At 36.8% G+C, this 20,835-nt stretch overlaps 1 protein-coding gene across 1 annotated transcript in view; it reads right to left on the bottom strand.

Moving 5' to 3' along the window:
• The window catches only part of LOC104497730 (dynein heavy chain 5, axonemal-like), a gene marked incomplete at both ends in the record, with an annotated part of 66,684 nt that overhangs the window by 23,277 nt on the left and 22,572 nt on the right, over positions 1-20,835 (bottom strand). Inside the window, 15 exons of the mRNA XM_010141014.1 lie at positions 539-733; positions 1,284-1,471; positions 6,784-6,962; positions 8,045-8,217; positions 9,495-9,719; positions 10,500-10,712; positions 11,581-11,737; positions 12,393-12,556; positions 13,187-13,340; positions 14,126-14,325; positions 14,798-15,038; positions 15,865-16,103; positions 17,026-17,088; positions 17,806-18,024; positions 19,713-19,948. Of these exons, the coding sequence (XP_010139316.1) occupies positions 539-733; positions 1,284-1,471; positions 6,784-6,962; positions 8,045-8,217; positions 9,495-9,719; positions 10,500-10,712; positions 11,581-11,737; positions 12,393-12,556; positions 13,187-13,340; positions 14,126-14,325; positions 14,798-15,038; positions 15,865-16,103; positions 17,026-17,088; positions 17,806-18,024; positions 19,713-19,948 (2,846 nt within the window). The remainder of the gene's footprint in view (positions 1-538; positions 734-1,283; positions 1,472-6,783; positions 6,963-8,044; positions 8,218-9,494; positions 9,720-10,499; positions 10,713-11,580; positions 11,738-12,392; positions 12,557-13,186; positions 13,341-14,125; positions 14,326-14,797; positions 15,039-15,864; positions 16,104-17,025; positions 17,089-17,805; positions 18,025-19,712; positions 19,949-20,835) is intronic.

Below are 20,835 nucleotides of genomic sequence, written 5' to 3'. Positions count from 1 at the left end.
TGTCTCCTAACATCCAAATACTAGTCTTTGGCCATGACCAGGGGCAACTTCATTCCCCTGCTACCATCTACTAAACTGTAAGGTGTGATAGGAAAAAAAAAGTGTAATCTCATGTCTATGAACCAAGATAAGATTCCCAAGGACTATTAAGAAATAAACTAGAAGTATTATTGCAAACTGACTTTACTTGAGAAACATCTAAACAAGCACAGGCAGCAGAAACCAAATGTCTCTCAACCAACTCTACAAGACCAACTAATATGTAAGACCTTTATTTGCTTTAATCACCACCATTTGTTAAAGATAGATCTTAATAATAAGAATGTTCTGAATGACAGTCTCATTCTTGTACAGATAACCTGTACCAGGAGTTAATGCTCCAGAACAGCAGTGGGTTCCACTACTAAACCGCAAGTGTCATTTAGCTTACTGAGTGAACATGAACTTTTCTATTTTCTTCACATAGATACTAATTTGTGACATCTTATATAGTTTTCCCCTAAGATAATTTTTCCTTATATGTGAAATAAGTAATCACCTGCTTTGACAGTTGTTCTTCACACAGCTTGTACAATGTAAAGAATTTCCTTGCCAAAACAACATTAGCAATGAAACCACAACTAGCCAATTTGACACGAATTATGATCTGACGATCAGGAACCATCATAGCTACTGAACGGAAGTTGATTTTCAAGTTTTCAGGAAGTTCTTGTCGTCCAGCATATCCTGGATTCTAGAGGGAAGAACAGGTTTTGAACTTCACTGCATCTTGCACAGAAGAATCAGGAGTGTGTAATCTGGTTAGACAAACACAGCTGTTTGGCTTTAATCACATGCAAAAATGAATTGCCATGCAGATCTACCACCATCTCTCTACAGCATTTTAGCCTCCCTTACATCCAAGAGGTGTAAAAAATGTTCCACCTAAGCACTTCAAATCTGTATTTTACTGGTTACTGCTACATATAGATCTATAGCCATTTTCCTGTACTTGTAGTAAAAAGCATAAGGTGGGAACCAGAATGTAGCATGCAGAAGTAACGTGACATTGAGATAACAACTTGTATTTACAATGCTGGCTGCATTCGTTAACAGCATGAGCTTGATGTCATTGACACAAAACCGTGTAAATTGTCTTTGTAGTAATGCTTAATGTTCTCAAGCTGTCAGTGAGTTCTAAGAGCTGAGTGACATAAGAGTTCGCAAATACGTTTAACATACCAGGTTAGAAGCAATTATTGTATAATCAGCACTGGGATATTAGAAACCCACTGAATACCTACCATAGTAAGAAAGATGCCAAATTCTGGGTTCATTTCCACATTATCACCATCAGTAAAAATAAAGCTTTTTCTACGTTCCTTCTTACACGTCAACACAACTGCAATTTGCTGTGCAGCTACTGATAGTACTGGCAAATCAATACGATTGAATTCATCAAAGCAACCCCAGGAGCCAGACTGAGCAAGACCTTCAAAGAGAAAAGCAACTGAGCATCTCATCATTATGTTGTAAACCCTTTTTTGGTGCAATTCATAAGCCAAAAATCAGGTTAATCTACCACAGGAAAAAAAAAATTTATATTTGAGGGTTGTGAAAGGGACAAGGAGAAGAGTTTAATTCTTCATCAAGAATTCACAAAGTTCCATAAGTAGTTCTCAAGTTTGTCTAGGATACTAGATCTTTCAATTTCTGCTCTTTCACCTGCAAAGAAGTTAGGGATCAGTCTGTTAGGAGTCTATTCTTTCTCAGATATTTTGGGGAAAATAAAACAAACAAACAAACAAATCAGAGTAACTTGCAACAATACATGAGTCAAAAACCTCCACTTGATCCCTAATTCGATTCCTGACATGATGGATATCAATTTCAGATGCCTGAATAAGTCATCCGCTCTAACTTTAGTGAGCTGTGCCAGTTTTTGACATATATTGTTATTCATGCACTTTCTTCAACTGGTAAGAACTGATATTTGAAGGAGACAAAATAACGGAAACCAGAATCCAACACATTCCACCAGTTCAGCAATAAATTTCATGGGGTTTGTTTTTTGTGCTGGCAGTCCTCGATTATTTTAAGCGTCTTTTAGTATCCTTTCATAAACTGTCTTATGTTTTCAGACATTTGTATTTCTTGAAGACAGTGTGGCAAATCTATTTTACCCTAACAACAAGATATTAATTACTTGCATTTATTAAAAGGCTGGAAACCACCTGCTGATTATGCATTGCCCTTGTTTTATAAAGACATTCTCTTAGAACTTCAGTCCAAAGAACACGTATTCCATAGAATCATATAATCACAGAACACTCCGAGTTGTAAAGGACTCATGAGGATTATGAAGTTCAACTTCCAACACCACACAGGGCTACCTAAAAGTTGAACCTTATACCTAAGTGTTGTCCAAACACTACTTGAGCACCGACAGTCTTGGGGCCCTGACTGCTTCCCTGGGGAGCTTCTTCAAGTGCTTGGCTGTGCTTCTCAGTGAAGAACAGCTTCCTAGGATCCAGTCTGAACTTCATCTGTGGCAGCTTTAAGCCATTCCCTCATGTCTTATCATTAGACATCAGAGAGAAGAGATCAGCACCTCCAACTCTGCTCCCTCTCATGAGGAAGTCATAGACAGCAATGAAGGCCCCCTCGGTCTCCTTTTCTCTAAGCTGAACAAACCTAGTATACTCACTTGTTCCTCCTAAGTTTGGGAATTACTATTATTATTTGGCTTTGCAAAACTATTTCAGAGAAGGTCCTTTTGGGCTCTGCCAGGCAAATGTTGAATTCTTAAGCTCTCTTTTGCTTTTGCGAGACTTTCAGTGCAAGCCTTTCGGGCTCTGGCAGGCAAAAGTTAAACTCCTATGTTTAACATGACAGATAAATTGGCATCACAGACAGGATTGCCATGGATAAACTACTGTAAAAATATAAGTGTGCACCACCACAAGTGGGAATAGAATGAGCCCAGAAATTTTTGAAAGATGAGAATAATTTGGTATTGTGGATAGAAGAATGTAGAAAGGAGCAAAAGATTAAAGAAGGTAAAGGCAAAGAAATTGTGCAGTGCTGGGGGCTTGCTTATCTTGCCTGCAAAAGGAATTTAAAGAATGTTCTTCCCCAGATCAGGTTGCAAATGTGGAGTATTCTACTCTAAAGTCTGAAAATGAGGTCATAGAGGCATCATACACTTTCTAAAGGGAAAGCTGGGGCAGACACCCTCATGGCTGAAAACCAAAACTTAACAACAGAAAAAGAAAAGCTGATAACAGAACACCAAAATTTAATGATAGAAAGCCAAAATCTGATGACAGAAAATCAGAATCCGGCTATAGAGTCAGAGGCTCACAACAGAAAAACCAAAAGCTGACAACAGACAGTCAGAATCTCAAGGGAATATCAGAAGCTTATTACATTAAAAAAAAAAGCTCACAATGGAAAATGAGGAGCTTAAAATGCTATGCCGAAATCTAACAACTGAAAATTGGGAACTTAAAATGCTATTGGCTTCGGCTGAAAAGCAAGAGAAACAACTGTATGAAAAATTAAGGTTTTTACTAGATCTGATACCTCTTCTGTCTCAGCTAAACAAATCTGCAAATACACTGAGCAGATCCCAATTCATGGGATGGAGATATCTGATGTAGTAATGACAGCAATGAACAGGGGAAGGAAGATTCTGATCTTATTGCAAATGTACCTACACAGCCATTAATTAAAACTGAAATTGCAGAGGAGGGGCCTGGTAATGCTCTCATTACTGTGTGTTTCGTTCCTTGGTCTGAATTAGCAAGGTCGAGGAAAAGTATTCCAAGTGTCCAGGAGTCCAAGATGGAATATGCATAGTGAGTCTCCCTTATGGGGGAGGACCAGATTTTACTAAGCAAAGAAGCAGCAGGAGGTTATTGGGGTCCTGGAGTATTTCTAACTACTACATCAGATAATTATTCTTCAACTACAGGGGCAGCCTATTGAGCCAGTGGCATAAACCCATGTGGAAGGGTAGATCCCCATGTTATTAAAACCCATTAAAATGGGTTCTCAAATCTTGCCATGTCTGTGCAAAAAGCAGTCTGCCTACAAGTGATGGATGAGAGGGATGTGTTGAGGAGATCCCCAATGCTAGCCTCTACAGTAATTACTAAACAAACAGCAGAGGACTTAAATAGAGAGCTTGGTCACCATAAAGCGAATTTTACCAGAATAAGAGAATACCCCACAACAAAAATTGTTTTGTGGCTCCCTGGAGAGTGGAAGCTAACCTGTGACAAATCATTGGTTGGTGCTGCTAGTGAGCCTAAAACTATAAATTTATTAGAGGTGTCTATACCCTTGCCCCAGTCCAGAATTATGAATGAGGCAATACACTCTGCCTGCAGCAGTGCATTTGGACACTCTAGGAGTTGTAAACGGACTTGTAAAAAAGAGGTATTGTCACTGGCGCATATTCCTCTTAGAATTTCCGTCTAGCTAGTTAAAAAGCCAGATGGACAGCAGTGACATACAATTGATTTCAGGTGATTGAACACCAATACTGCACCTTTAACTGCAGTCTTTACCCTGAAACCTACAGCATACAGGCCAGCCAGTGCTGGTTAAAATGCCTCAGACTGGGACAGTGGCAGTGGCACTAACCCCAAAGACTTTTACGCTTGGGAGGCAAAAGAGAGTTCCAGGAAAATCCATCAAGTCATTAATAGATGGATAATACCTACATTTTAACCTAATGTCTACTGGTTGTATAGCAACCAAGAACTCTTCCTTTTAATTCACAAGTACTTCGGATGCCAGAAAATTGCATCTGGAATCACTGACTCCCCTACACCAATCTACAGTGTCTGCAAGGACTGCTGATTTTTATTTGTCGGGTATTTTTATGTTTGATCCTTATGCTTATCTGTAAACCAAAATTTTAATACAGCCAGAGTTAACAAAAATGTAATATTGTTTGTGACCATAATTATTGTAATGTGTGGGTGCATTTACATGACACTTTAAGTGCAAGTTTGTGTCACAATCTGCATGCATCCATACCCTCACAAGAGAAATCTTGTAAAGGAAACTGGCAACTTCACATGGCAGATAGATCTTTCGTGGTACCCCATGAATGCATTATGCCTACGGACTCTCCCAAATGGGTCCCTTATTTATCAGCGACATCCCAACATCCAGTACCAGTGTGTTCAGATGGCTACGTTTATGATTCTATTTTACCAATATATTTTGGTTTACAGTGCACATTAGGAATGCCTAATCTATGTCTTTATTTTCCAATAAGAACTTGTTAGGTCTATGATGTGTGAAATCTTAAGACGCAACAAAAACAATAGCCATTATCAGCCATAGAATATCCTGATTATTATATATAGGGAACACCACAACACAGTGATTGGCATTTCATGCAACAAACTACGTGGTACAGTGACCGGGAAAGAGATGTCAGGGCACCTGAAGATCCCCTGGGTGTCTGGTATCTAACTTTCAATATTTCTCACTTGGATAGTCCAAAACATCACAACTGGAATTGTACCAAAGTGCATACATGCAATACAACTGACAACAGGCAATACCACTGTCCCGGAGATTCAGGGAATGAGTCCAGTAGCAGAAGCTAATACAGTAGGTTGTGTTTGTCGTAATTATACCACACTTCTTAATGATACCTGGTCTCATTTAACCAATAATGACACCTGGCATGATTAGTATGTTCTGAGGTTGATATATCTTCCAGGGAACACACTGTATGGGTGAATAGTGATGGCACCTGGACAATTGATTTCCAGTAGGAGGGCCAAGATGTTTGTTAAACGAGATTCCTACGTTATCTCTACAAGTGGAGATTCCTTGAGCTGGCATAATTAATAGCTGAAGGAGAGAGTCTTGTGAAGATAACATGGTTCTATTTTGGCTAAGCAAAGAAAGCAAGAAAATGTTAAAGGTCTGTGTCTGAGCAAAGACCTTTGCCTAATTAACTGCAAAATTAATATTGGAATTCATGACACTCAATATGCTGAAGAGTCAAAAGTAGTACGTGCTAAACGTCTATGACTTTGTTACTCAACTCTCCACCCAAATATTACTAAACATCACCTAAGAGGTAAGGACAGAGTTAGGGTATAAAAAGACAGGAGGGGTAATGCCTGACTGGGAGAAAAGACTGAAGACTTAGCAGTGCCAGTTGACAGGCTGTACTCCTCTTCCTCCACAGAGGAAGGCAGAGTTGCCACCTTGGTGAGAACTGCATTCTCACCATAGAGTGAAAATACTCGGGATAGTTTTCTTTTTGCCAGCTTCACTATTATATATCAGCTATTAGTGCTATCACAGTTAGTGCATCTATCAACGCAAAATTTGGCAATTCCAAATCTACTGGGTCTGTTGCTTTAATAAACTTTTTTTTTTTTTTTTGGCTTTGCATAACTGTTTCTGTTAAACTTCTTTCAGGCTCTGGCAGGCAAACACCAAACTCTTAAACTCTCTTTTGTGAGACTGTTTCCATGCAAGCCTTTCAGGCTCTGGCAGGCAAAAGTAAAACTCTGCGTTGAACTCCACAAAAAGTCCTCTTGTCCTTTTACCATCTTTGCTTCTCTTCTTTGGTCACCTTCTAATACTTTTATATGCTTCTTACACTGTTGACCACAAAACTGCACACAGTACTTGAGGTGAGGTCACTCCAATGCTGAGTATAGTGGGACAACCGCTTATTTTGACCAGTTATGTTGCGCTTAATGCATCCCAGGATACAGCTGACCTTTTTGGCCAACATCTTACCTTTGGTCTATGTCTTACCTTTGAAGATCCTCCCAAGTCCTCTGAAATCCATCTGGTCTGAACAGTTGAAGACCACTACGTATTTCCCAAGGCACCGTCCCATGTCTTTGATGGTTTCTGTTTTTCCAGTGCCTGCAGGTCCCACAGGTGCTCCACCCATGTTCATGCCTAAAGCTTGAGCCAAAGTGATGTAACATCTAAAAGGCAACAGGCTCTCATCACTTAATGGGCTGCAGCACACTGTTTACTCCATACTGCCAGAGGAACTTACTGAAGTGTGTTACATGAGGAAGGTCTCATTTAAAGAGACAAAAAAACTGCTGAAAAGGCATGCCTCTAATTCCAATTGAAATCAGTAAGAAGGAAAACCCTTCACTCAGCCTCTGATGCAGGTAATATTAAGGTTCATGTCCTCATACATAAAGTAGAAGAACAGATAATCCTTAATAATCAACAACCTGAAAGATCACAAGAATGGAAGAAAGCACACAGAGAATGCTGCGTAATCTAGCTTGGTTAGCTTAGTTCCTGAATTAGTTTAGCTTAAGTAGTTCTGAGCTATACTGTGGAGCACAACAATGAAAGACAGCTAATCTTTCCCATCCACTTTTAAAATCTGATCATACAGGGCATTCCAGTTTCATAAATGAAAATTCTATGTGCAATGTAGTAAAACACCAGCGAACAACTACATCTAAAGAGAAGCTCCAGAATTTGCTGTATGGAATACTTAAAAAACAAAACCAAAAAACTCCACTCAATGACTTATTTTGCCAATGATAGCTTATAAAACATTCTTTGTGTTATTCCAGCTAGGTAGGTAGACATCTCTGTTAATAGGACTCAAATTCTTTCAACATTGTTCTAGATCAAAGACCTTCAATCTATTGTAGCTGAACAATTTTTTCTTATTCTTCCTTAGCTGTTTTCATTAGCTTACCCATAAACACTTATTTTTGTCCTTCATCTCTTTCTGCATGTTGTTGGATGTGCTTGATCCTCAGGTATACTAGCCTCACATACATGAGAATCAGAGTCTCACACATCACATATGTGGGGATCACGCAAATATGTGGTAGAAAAAAAAGCTGGAAGTTATCCATATTGTAAGGCACAGAAACAAAGATATTCACGTGTTCAATATAAAATTATTGACTTTGATAAGACTATGAAGGATAAACTCTGCAGAAATCTATTTTGCATCCAAGTGACTAAATTGCTCTTGTAAAAGCCTAGGTTTGGGGGCAAAGAATAAAGGAATAAAATCAGAATTTTTCACCTGTCTGTAAGAGGCGTTATGACAAGCCTGTCAGTACAGCCCAAAAATTCGTTCTGGTATGTGAAACCCACGTCAGTGATCTTAATCATCATTTTATCAGAGTCTTCATTAAAATAAAATCTGCATTGTTTCAGCCACTCAAAATCCATAGGGCTCTTGATATGCATGCAACACTATGAAAAAAAGGGGGAAAAAGGCTATGGTATTCATGGTTAACATTTACTTTTGCATTTATATTATCTCATCTAAGTAGTACTGCAAAGGCAGCAATGCCACTGAAAGGCATATGAACAGCTAATAACACAAGAATAGTGGACACCCTCTCTTGAGTTTTGCCACAAAAATTGTGTTATTGCTGTCCCTGAAACCTAGGCTAAGACGAAGGAACTTCAGGCTTTAGATGAGTGTGTCAAAATTAAATACAAATGAACAGTCCATAAGCCTCAAACAAACGTCGTTAAGTTCAGTTAACATTAAAACTGCCATTTCTTTTACTCGTCTCTATCATTTTATTTTTACATGAGTAGGAAGAACATAATGTAATACTTGATTTTAAAAAGTCATGAGAATTGTATGAAAACATATGCAAATTGGAAACAAATGTATTTCAAGATAGTATCATGGTGCAGATATTAGTTAAGAAATTCAGCTGACCTGGGAGTAATTCAAAGCTGACCAAATGAATATTAAAACAGAATTTTAAAAGATGTCCTGCAGGTTGTATCTAAAAATTATACTTTACAGAAGATGATTATCACTAGAAACAACTGGTTCTACAATTAAAAGATAGGTGTCTGCCTATTAGCAATGGGTTAAAACTCAACAATTCTTTTCTCAGCTTAATTTCAGAGTCAAGTTCAGAGCTTCCTATAGATAAAAGGGTATGCTAGCTTTTAAGTTGGATTGTTTAAGCAGTACAATGCTTTCATTTTCCTAATTTTACTAACAGGTGGCTGCATGAGAAAGTGTGAAGTGAATAAATAAATCCCTAGGTAACAATTAGACGTGTTATTGCAACTAGAACAGAAGGGATAACAGCTTCAAACTTCTTCCTGTACTACAACTCTACATTCATTCTGTTTAGTCCTCAAAACTCCTATTAAAGTAAGAGAAGGGACAATTCCTTGCAACACTATGAGGAAAGAGAAGTCCCTAACTGATCATGCAACAGGTATCAAACTTAAGTGCACCAACACAAAGCGTTATAAAATTCTGCTAATGCTTGTGGGGAGAAAAACAGGGAATTAATTAAATGGAAACTAAGACATGGATTGTACCAGCATCAGCATTTCTATAATACTCCAGGTCACATAATCATTAGAGTCTTGAAAATAAATGTTTAGCTTAAGAGGCAGGAGTTCATAGGTATAGTAATGTTTTGTTCTTGTCCTTTCACATTGTTTTATACGGACACCACCTGATAACTCCTTGCAAATTTTTCAATACTTACCAGACCATCAAAAATGTCCCTCTGATGCACATGAATAGTGATTAATGTCTCGTATTTAACTCGTTCAACTGGGCTAAGGTCTTTTGTTGTCATATCTATCAGTGTGTTTAGAAGATCCAGGAAAAATTGGTTGGTCTTTCGCATAATTTTTTTATCGTACCTGGCATTAGTCAAAGCTTCTTCTGAGTCTCTTGTCCAAATCATTTGGATACCCAACAACCCAACCTTAGGAAAAATAAAAGTACATGCTTCATAATCTTTTCTCTTTCACCTAAAATGTAGATTCGCAGACAACATAAACTAAAGAAATTGTTCTGCTACTATTTATATAAAATTATTTGTTCATGCATCTATACAGAGGTCATTCTGCATTTGTTTTATGTGTCCCAACTCCATTCATAAACACATACTAAAGTCCACACTTCAGTCTTGTAGATACTGCCTACAGCTGTCCAATATAATCTGTAGCTTTTATATAAATGCTATATATAATTAACATACTTCATATAAGTAATCAATGAATAATTGAGCCCTCAATTTAAAATTTTTTTCAATAATTTACAACTCTTTTTTCCCTCTCCAACAATATTCCTGATCACGAGTGAAGAAGCTTCTACTAAGAAAATAATTTTCCCTCAGCACTACTTTCAGCTCCAAACCTTTAGCAACATACAGTGTTTTCCTGAATATATAAACAAACATACTATTTTACTACTTTGACTACAGTAGTCAAGTATTAAACTTGTAAAGAAATAGCGTTAACACCATTGCATTAACTTGTTACAATCAGCATTATTTTTGAATGACAACTTCAGGGTGAGTTTTCTTCTTTTGTTTTCAGATATGTAAAGTGTTACTTCAAAGACTGAAGTGATTAAAATAAATTTAAATGTCAGTTTTGCATTTATGACATCTGCTGCAATTTTGATTGCCAAGACAAGAAAAAAACATCAATATGCTACCTTATCTGTGAACAATTCTTCATCGATTGAACAATGGTATTACCTGAGCTGGGTAAGTAGAAAGAAACTCAGTCAACTGGAAACTTTTTTCCTGGATGTGTGCAGCTGCCTGGCGAATAACATGATGCAGTGACAACTGGGATTCCTTCAACAGGGAATTGAGCCAAACTTCCACGTTACCTTCAGCCATTACAGGTCTAGTCAGCCCTATAGTCTCACCCTCTCGTGAACTAATCGACAATATACGATCATATATCTAATAAAAGCAAAGCAAGAACATTTTGTGTTTATAGAGATTTATTGTTATCCTTACCATAACTGTCTGATTTTCCTGCCATTGCTCCATTAAACTTATTTAGGTAACTGCTAAATTATTCCAAGTTAAGTGAAATGTAAAAACAATGAGATCATGACTTCTGGTGCGCAGATAGGCTTTAAACACCACACTGTCAACTGAACAAAAGGACAAATCCCAGTATATTGACAATTCCTGAATTTCATTTATGTTTCAATGACAACATCCACTTCCCAGTCACAGTAAAAGAAACCCTCCCCCATTACCAGTGGGTTACTATCCTAACAAAATTTACAGCCTTACAATAAAAAATAGTGGAAGCACCAAAGTTAAGGAACGTGGCAAATCAAATTTGAAACGCATGGGGTAATGAATTTCTAAGAAAATATATAGAAACACAGGAAAAAAAATTGTTGCTATCTGTTCTTGTAAAGTGTGTAAGAAAACCGTTCTTCAAACAGTGTGTCTAAAGATACAAATACACTCATAAAGAATCAGCAGCTGATCTGAGAGGATGCTAGCCTATATTAAGCTACACAAGACATTTCAGTAACTCCATGTTTTTTTTTAAACCTAAGTACTGGCGCAAATTTTGTTTGATGTAATAGGAAAACTATATTTAGAATAGGAAAACAATGAGGATATGAAACTAAGCATTAAATGAAGAAATCCTACACAGCATCAAATAGTTGATGAGTTGATGATCAAAAGTTGATGAGCTTGGTAAAACTGTTGAATGCCCTATGCACCCAAGTAGCTTTCTTTTTTAACAAGAACCACACATTGTTAAGTTGAAAGAATGTAACACTGAGGCATGGGCAGTACGTACCCTTTCATGGAATTTAACAGTTTTAATGTTGTCAAAGACGTTCAGCAGATGTGCCTGTATATTGTGAGAGTCTGATGCCTGGCCAAGAATTTCTAAGAGAGCGGGATCTGACACAAAGAAGAACCGAGGAAATAGGAGACGCTTTTTTTCCAGGTACCTGCATTTAAAAAAAAAAATAATAATTGTGGGGGTGAGGGTGGAAAGTGAATTTGGTTAATTTATACATCCTTTCCTCTTTAGAGATGACACTTCTTATAAGGTATCATTACAATTTTTAGCAGTGGCAATGACAATAATTCTTCTCTGTCATATCTTTATGTTAAGCACCTGTTTAGGCATGTGCTTGTACTCTTTTAACATCAGAAATCATTTCATGGAAAGATTTTATTTGCTATAGTGTAAGCACCAGTAAAAAGCAAAGAAAATGAACAAAAATAAAGTGTTTTTGCATTAAGTCTGTTACTTGCTTTTCAGGTCTCATGCTGAGTTACTCCCAGATTCCTGAAGGGTCTGAAAAGGACACAGAGATCTAGACTGCCTTCTGGGTTGAAACTAGGCTGAAACAAGCTTTTGTTTCAACAGAGATAGACAGCAAGTGACAGGGCAGTCACAAACCAAATACTTATCAGGGAGTTGCTAGCAATTTCTTTGGAGGTATTATTCTAACTTGTTTGCTCAGTTCAGCTGAGTTCATAGTAGAATAAGAACATGATCTTTGCAAAATCTGAGGGACAGTACTCAAGCAATCGCTCTCTGTAGTTAACAGAATTCACAACCGTCTGCCCAAAACTGTAGTCTTGTAGTAATCTTACCCTGTGAGTGATTTCTGGCAGATTTCAAGCTGTTCTAGCAAATGCGGTAGTAACTGTCCCATGATTTCATCTCCAATGCAGCACTGAACAACATTAGGTGTCTCATGAGCCCGAGTCATGATCCTCACCCAGGATTTATCAATGTTAGAGAAACGTTTCGCTTCCTGTTGAAACACGACGGTGAATGTGAAAGGGGAGAGATGGAGAGGAAAAAGAGAGAAGAGGGAAAAGGCACTTCCTTGCAGAACTGGCACCCAGTAATATCACTAGCAGTCTTCTAAAGATTTTTTCAGCTTAGAAAAAACACAAATCTTTGTTTACACAATACAGTTTATTTCACACTTGACTGTCAAGCCTTCTATCTACTTACTCTTTCAATCATTTTTAGAGAAAAAGACAGGAAACTCATTATACTTTAATTGCATGCTTCAAATTTGAAGATTTTTTCCTGAAATCTAAAGTTAATTTTTAATTTGCAAAGCTACGTAGAAAGTTTAAGTTAAGGATTCAGAAGTACTACAAAGCCAGTCTAACTAGGCTAGGCTACTAGACATAACACTTAAACACATATTGGTTAACTTTACAATCTAGAAATAAAAAGATGAAGTACTATGATTTTAATATTCTTTCTAACACAATACTTCTGTTGACATTGTTTACCTAATTTCTTAGCAAGACTAGTTTTGTTAAATACAAAAAATAATGAAGTTTGTGTTACTGCATCAATTAATGACATTCAAGTTTTATTCTTAAAATGTAGAAAAGCAAACTGAAAAAAAGGCACATCTGAAAACCTTTGGAAGCTGTTTTGCTATGTCACTGCCAACAAAAACAGCTTCTAAGTAAATCCACAAGTTCTGCACAGTCATCCAATTCTCAATGATATCTGTTGAGTTGGAAAGATAGTGCACCCATTTCTGAATCTGTGTCTTGAAGGGTGTGTTGTATCTAAAATAAAAAGAAGACACTTGCTTGATTTCAAGAAGGAAACAAGTCCATTGAAAGTCACCACATTACTCAGTAGGATGAAGAATAATTTTGCTGTTTATACTTTGCCAAGTGAAAGTATAGAAAAAAAACCTTTACTTGACTCAATTCACCTAGTTAGCAACTATAAACCAAATCAGCTGCAACTTGCTGCATTGTACACATGGTACATAGCACAGCTCTGATCCAAGAGAAGCTGAACAGTAGCAAGACTTCAATGTCACCCTAAGATAAAGGTGGTTTTGAAAAGGGACTATGCAATATCTTGAAAGCTGCAAGACTCCCACAGGTCCTTATCAGCTGAACTCTTGCTTTGGAACATCTGGCTGATGATTAGGTTTTGTGTTCTTTATTTTTATCTAGGTGCTTTGGCATGTGAAACCAAACAAACTGAAGCTTATTTTGACTGAGATTTTCAGCACCTTTGGCATGGCACAGAGTAGCAGTGCTTGTATTGCCCACAGTATGCCTGCCACAACCAGGCAGCATTCCCCTTTATGCTCGTCACCGCTTTCTTGCATTGATGAAAACTGTCAGGAAGTCTGAACTGCATCCACATGCTTTCAAAAGAACTCACTGGAGGAATACAGACAGTAAGAACTAGCTTATAAACAATTCAAGGACGAGGAAGCTCTTCATTTTTATCTAAATATTTATTTTCCATCTCTTCTGTGAAAGACGGATACGTTCAATAAAACAAACTCTCTTGCTGATATTTTTATCTCCTCCCCACCTTTTCCTCTTACCTGTTATTCATGAGAGAGCCAAGAACCATCAAGCTGTCCTCCATGGTGGCGATTGTTTCTGATGTGCTATCACCTCTTAAAAGTAGTTCCCCACGGGTTTTAAAGTTTGCAAAGATAAATGTTTTGTTTTCCCATTCAGCTATCACTTGTTTTAACTTCTGCTCAATGTCTCTCTCCTTCACAGCACTTACGCAAATTTCCTTTAAAATAAATAGGATGTTGAAACAAGCTATAATGGTTCAAGTCTCTGGTATACAAATTAACTCGTATTTCCTTTAACCCTAGTAAGGCAGATGAACAACTATTTATCAAGTGGAAAGAACTACAAACGTAAACCATCATAGCTAACGATCTGTATAACATCATGATACGGCCAGCTTTGGGGAGAATAAAAGAATAATACAGTGATTACTTCTCATAATTTTCATTACTTTTCACAAGTTGCAAAGCAAGGCACCTTCACAAATTAACTCCTGGGCCAAGCTGTATGGTTTAAAAAGAGGACTTGACACCACAATACATTGTCATCATTATTTTATACAGAAAGTTGAAGTGATAGTCTATTTCTCTGTTCTTTAGAAATATTCTGTTTTCCTTCTTACTACTGTTACTTGTATACTATTCAAGAAGATTGTATTGTTTCATGCATTCATTTTTCTTCCTTCACAATACCTCTATTTCCTCTTTATATCTTAATAGTGGAGCTTCCATTATATTCCTTAGTTTGAATGTTTCACTTTCTACATCAAAGTCATGTTCAGTGAGATCCGTAATCTGCTTCCAGTGGCGAGGCATCATTGCATTATTTGACATACGCTCAAGCAATGGGCAACATTCACTGAAGTCCTCAATGGTCTTCTTTAGGTCAGAAAAGGCCTGCCATTCCTTTACGCCACGAGGAAGCTTACGGCATCTACGTAGAAATAAACAGTTTCACACATTCTTTCTACTACCCATCTAACCACAGTATACAATTTCAACACCAGACCACCACAAACCTTCCAAATTCACGACACCTGTGTTTTGGAGATTCTGTATGTGATTATGCACGCGAGAAACTCTGTTTCCAGTCTATTTCATTGAATGATCGCTGGGCAGGCACCTGCAGGATCCCCCTTAAGGAGTGCAGCTGCATAATTCTAATACACTTTATCCAAGCGATCTTCAAAAACAATTGAGGCATTTTACATTTTGATTTTATCTTTTGGTGAGGCTCATGATAGGCATTGCTCTGTGCTCCAGAAAAAAAAAACTATTCCTCAGAACATGCAGGTTTAATTCTTTAAATCATTTGATTCTCAGTTTGAGTAAAGGTTCAGCTCCTGTGCATGCACTATATTCCTGTTTTGCAGGAAAACTAATTTATTAATTAAATCAGCAATTCACTAAGTTGTCTTAGACATCTGGGATCAATCCGTCTCCCGTGAATAACATTACGAACAAGTGTAATTTCCCTTTTTGAACAAAATAAATAGCAATTTTAACATATATTCCTATAAAAAAGAAGTTAACCAAGAAGTTCTCTAAGGAAAAATAATCCTCAGCATTTAGAGGACCAGTGTAAACTGGCTCTTTTACTATAGGAAGTCAGTAAAGGATATATTTTTCAACTAAAATCCACATTTTTCATGTTTCAATGAACAAGTACATGCTTAGATTATTAGTGCTGACCAATTACTATCATATTTAAGAAATACCAAAAGGATGTTAGGCATTTTTACCACAGTGGCAGTTCTCACCTGTTTTGAAACTCCAGAAGTTCACTGTTTATTTTTCCAGTGTCTAATTCTGACCAAAGAATATCATAGTAGCCACTGACTGTGTCAATTACATTGTTATATAGATTATAGAGTTTCTGTAACAGATTCAGTTGCTTCTTTATTTCAAGCAGCTGAGGATAGCGAGTAACAGGCAAACCAAAAAGCTCCTCTCCACCAGTATAAGTAATATATTTTTGAAAAAGATTATCAAATCGATTCTAAGAAAGAAAAAAAAATATTAAATTAAGTAACTATTCACGATCTGGCATTATGCTTAGATCTGCATTAGTGATTAGAATCCAGTAAATACTGGAAAGATATATAGGAGATACTAACAACTTACACTGTCAATGGTTTTGTCAACAATTTTAATGAGAAAAGTAACTTTTAGTTAGCTTGGAGATGCCATTTACTCCTTGTGGCACAGTGATAGAACAACAAATGTTAAGATTGTACTTGAAAAAGGTGGAGCATGATACGCAAAGCAAAGCAGATGCAACAAATTCTATTTCTCCAAGTATGCAGTGCAGTTTTTTTATTGAAGGGTTGAAGTAAGAATTACTACTGTTTAAGCAGCAAAGAAAAACAAAATTTAATTGTAAATTGCAATATAACTGAGGGAACACAGTAGAAAGCCACTATGGGGAAAGGAAAACCATTAGAAGTCATCATTGCAGGAATAGAAATTCATCGTGGAACAAAGAAACATTTCAACAGGAAAAATAGATTAAATGGAAACCTTTGAAAACATTTAAAAGACAAAGTAAGGTGAGGGGAAGAAGATTGGGCAGAATTCTATTTGTGAGAAAAAGACACAATAATGAACACAAGAACAGTCTATAACCAAACACACCAAATGTGAGAGGACGAGGACACTTGAATCTCGAAATTATTACTCATTATCTATGCAGCCTTTCTTTTAGCTCCTAAAAAAAAAAATCTAATTTTAACCAGCATTCATGGCAAATACATTCTTTGTAAAAAATATCAACTTAGCTTTCATTAAGTTAAAACAGACTTTGTCCAATCAACAACACTGTGTATCAACGAAAATTAGTTCAACTACTCCGATTCACTCTCAGAGCCTTCAGCTGCTAGTTTACTTGCAGTAAGTATTAAGCAACTTAGAATTAACAGTACCTGAAACATAGTAAGCCTGTCACTGGCTTCCTGAGGCTCTAAACCAAACACCATTGGCCCATTCTAAAAATAAAATTAAAAGAAAAAATTAAATAGTGACTTAGAGGATGAAAATAGTCACAATATATTTCTAATCAGCATTTTCTAAATGCTAAACTCAAACGATTTTGTAGCTGCAGGATTTCATCCCTATGTCAGATAACTGAACCAAGAGATCACAGTTAACTACTAGAACAGTGCTAGAACTACTAGAACAGGCATTCTTTTTTTTTTTTAAAGAACAAAGGTGGCAATTGTCTTTAATGCAGAATGATTTTCACAATAGTGTAAAAGCTAGACAATGATAGCTCCTTTTTCAAGTAAAAATCAGCGTTACTTAGAAGATGATACCAGTCTGGTTCAGCTTGTCTCATTTATATTCTACTGAGAAAGAATAAGAGCTTAAGTCATTTCCACTTATATCCAACATCAGAAAATACTTCTTACTCTAACATAATTTCTCATTAATCCAAATCTTCACATTTGCTCATGTTTATTATAAAACCTAAATGTCTCAAGTCTTTATCTTTATGAGCTGATTACCAGCATTACATGCTCTAGTCACATACAAAAAACAACCAAAGCCTCCCCTGCACTGAAATTCAAATACCATATTAACAAGAATAAACATATTTTTCAGACAATACAGGCACATTCCATTAATTAGTCCACTCCACAGTCTTCCCATGCTCCCACCGCTCCTCAGAAACGCCTCTAAAACAATATACCACAAACACTTGCCTCATCATAATCTGAACAGAACTGTGCACAGTCTTCAGTAAAAGTCTTCACAGTGCTAATAAGCTCTTCTCTGAAATTTGGCTGCAAAGTAATGAGCTCATTCTGCACTTCATTTGCACGGGCTAGCAGTTTCTCCCAGGTGTAGCGCAAAGTGTCCACCTTCTCTGTCTCTTCCTTGGCCACAGGTAGATCATATTTGTTTAACATAGCATAGGATTCCTGTCAGAAGGTTGGATCAAGATACACAAAATGGTAACTGAAGTTAATTTTACACACATATGTATGCGAATGTTTTAAGTTTTTAAGAACAGAGAATGATTTGTTAGAAAAATAAAATCTGTTCTTTTCACACAGCAATTATCACAATCTGGCAAACCAATACTAAACTGGAAGAAACATCAAAATGAAAATTAGCTGGTTGCCCTTAACTCCTTACCTTTCACATAGCATTCTGCTTTCTGAGATTATTTGCCCTAGTGCAATCTATCTCTCTAAAAAACTATTTCCATTAAAGTATTCGTTAAGTCTACAGGTTTCAGTTTCATTTCAATTAGAATATTTTTTTGCATGAAGTAGAATTATTTCCATTTACGTTTTCTAGTTTGATCAAATTTCAGACAAATTGCAAAAAATGAAATGCAAGTATCTGTCTGCCACCTCACTACATGGAAAATACGTCAGCCTCCATTTTGAAAATCTGAAGAATGACTCCTTGGTGCCTAGGGACTCAAGGCTCCTTCTTGCAGAACTAGAAGCTTAGGAATGCTTGGCTACAACGCCTTTTGCCTTGGCTCCACATCACATAGCAAACCAAAATAGGTCTTAGCAAGAACTTCCAAAATGTCATCTCCTAAGAGATCCCATTACCTATAATAATTTCACAGAAGGTTCCAGCAGCAGATACGCTTTTTCACTTTAAACTACTATCCTGGTTTTGTTCCCTCACACACCTAGGGAGACCTTCACAGCTTCTGACACTGAGAGGTACATTCCTTCTTAGCTGTGGTCTGCAAAATACGGATTTGCATTCTTTTCTATTATTTGCACATATAAGCATTCCGTAATTTACCTCAGCTCAGAGAAAACAGTATCAGAAAAAACAGGTGCAAGACATTTGTCTGACAGCAAACACAATTTTTGTATCTCCAAAACAGAATATTACTGTTGTCAATATTTGGTACATAAGAAATCTGTGTTAATTCAATTTAAAACATTAAGGACACAACCTTAACAGTAAAATTATGGGCCATCAGGAATCATCAGCAAGTCTTAGGAAAGAAAAAAAATTCTACAGATCATCTAATCAATGGTGTATTTTGCCAAACTATGGTGTTCTTAAATCCATACTTTGCTCAGGAGTGCAGAGACAGTTACAATCTGCTTTTAATTCTGCCATTTGACCAGAAGCCCCTACATTGTCAGTTGTTTAATAAATGTATTTTAGTAGGGGAACGTCTTTAAGGAAGTCAAACTGTTTATGTTTATTTCAACCCATGATACAGCTGATAAAGCAATCACTCTGAAACACGCTCATATAATCTGCCGAACATTAGCTTTCCTCTCTTCTGTAGGCTAAGCAAAAAAAAATAAAAAGAAATGCTTTTTACACACAGACTTCTTCCACAAAGTTACAAAAGCTTTATTGCATTAAATATCTGTATTCTTACCTACCTTTCACCTAAATCACTAAATTTCTCCACTATCCACTAAAATCTCTCACATCAACAAGTTTACATTTATCCAAATCAGAACTTCACACAAAAAAGGTTTAGAAGAATGAAGCAGTCTGCCTCCCAGCATTTAACATAGTAAATCGTACCTTTTCAAAGTGCACTGTTAAGCTTTAACCCAGAAAGTAATTTATCTGTTGAAACGGTACCCATACATGCAACATTCCTGTTAACTACCTCAATGGGCCCAACTTGAGAGTCTACGGAAATCTGTAGTTCTCTGATCTCTTTTAAAGCTGACATGGCTATTCTTATATCATCCAGATCCTTGATGCTGCGATTTAACTTCTTGCCAGTTTCCTCTATGAAACTTAAAATTGCTTCCATCTCCATTCGGTATTTCTTATTACAATGATATCCCAGCAAAGTCATCCAGGCTTTGGTTTCTGCCCTCAGAGCTATCTTCAGATCAGCTAAAAACATTGAACAATGAATATTTAGACATTGTACATTTTTTCAAGATGTGCTTTTAATCTCTTTTTCAATGTGTTCTCTTTGCTCCCAGTTCTAGTTTTTCAGTCTAACCCTCCATGTAAAGAGAAGACAAAATCACGTTGACACCTTTGGGTGGTTTATGGGATTGCTTGCAAGAATTGCCTTCCTCCTAATCTTCTCAGAATGTATCATGTGTCCAGTAGGAAAGATGGTGTTAGACTCCATACTTGCATGTTGTTCACATATCATTATACACATTTCTGTCCTCCACATCACTAATAAATTTGTTAATATTCTCATCTAAGTCTAAAATCTTTTCCAAAATCAATCTTTTAAAAAAAAATAACGTCAGGGGGAAAAGTAGGAGTCTGATTATGGAAGCTGAAGAAACAGAAAGTTTGACTGGCATTTAATAAAACCAAATGATTCATCAACTTTTAAATTTTTGTAAGTTTTATCCACAGTGTCAGTGGAACCACGTGACAAACATTTAGCAAGAAAATTGATGTCTTGCTGAGTTGCTGCCCAGTTTTGCAACAATCCAGTCCATTTCTCTGAAGTTCTACCATTAAATTAAAATTTCCCTCACAGTTCTCAACAGAAGAGTCAAAAATCAGTACCAGCAGAACAACTGCCTAAAATTTTAGTTGAATATAAATTCAACACTGCTACTTATTTATTCCCTGTGCAGATTTCATTTGTGTGTCTTCTTTTTTACACAGGGTTTCTTCCCATGCTTAGCTCTCATACCCGGTCTTTTTGATTTATTAAATATCAGAACTACCTCACCTCCATTAAGTTTCAACAGCTAGCTTGTTTCTCTAGTTCTCTGCCTTACAATAGAGTCAAAGGTATTTGGTTAACA

Source organism: Buceros rhinoceros, unplaced genomic scaffold (assembly GCF_000710305.1).
Source record: "Buceros rhinoceros silvestris isolate BGI_N320 unplaced genomic scaffold, ASM71030v1 scaffold10228, whole genome shotgun sequence".
Lineage (NCBI taxonomy): Eukaryota > Metazoa > Chordata > Aves > Bucerotiformes > Bucerotidae > Buceros > Buceros rhinoceros.
This window is presented reverse-complemented; position numbering and strand designations above follow the sequence as displayed.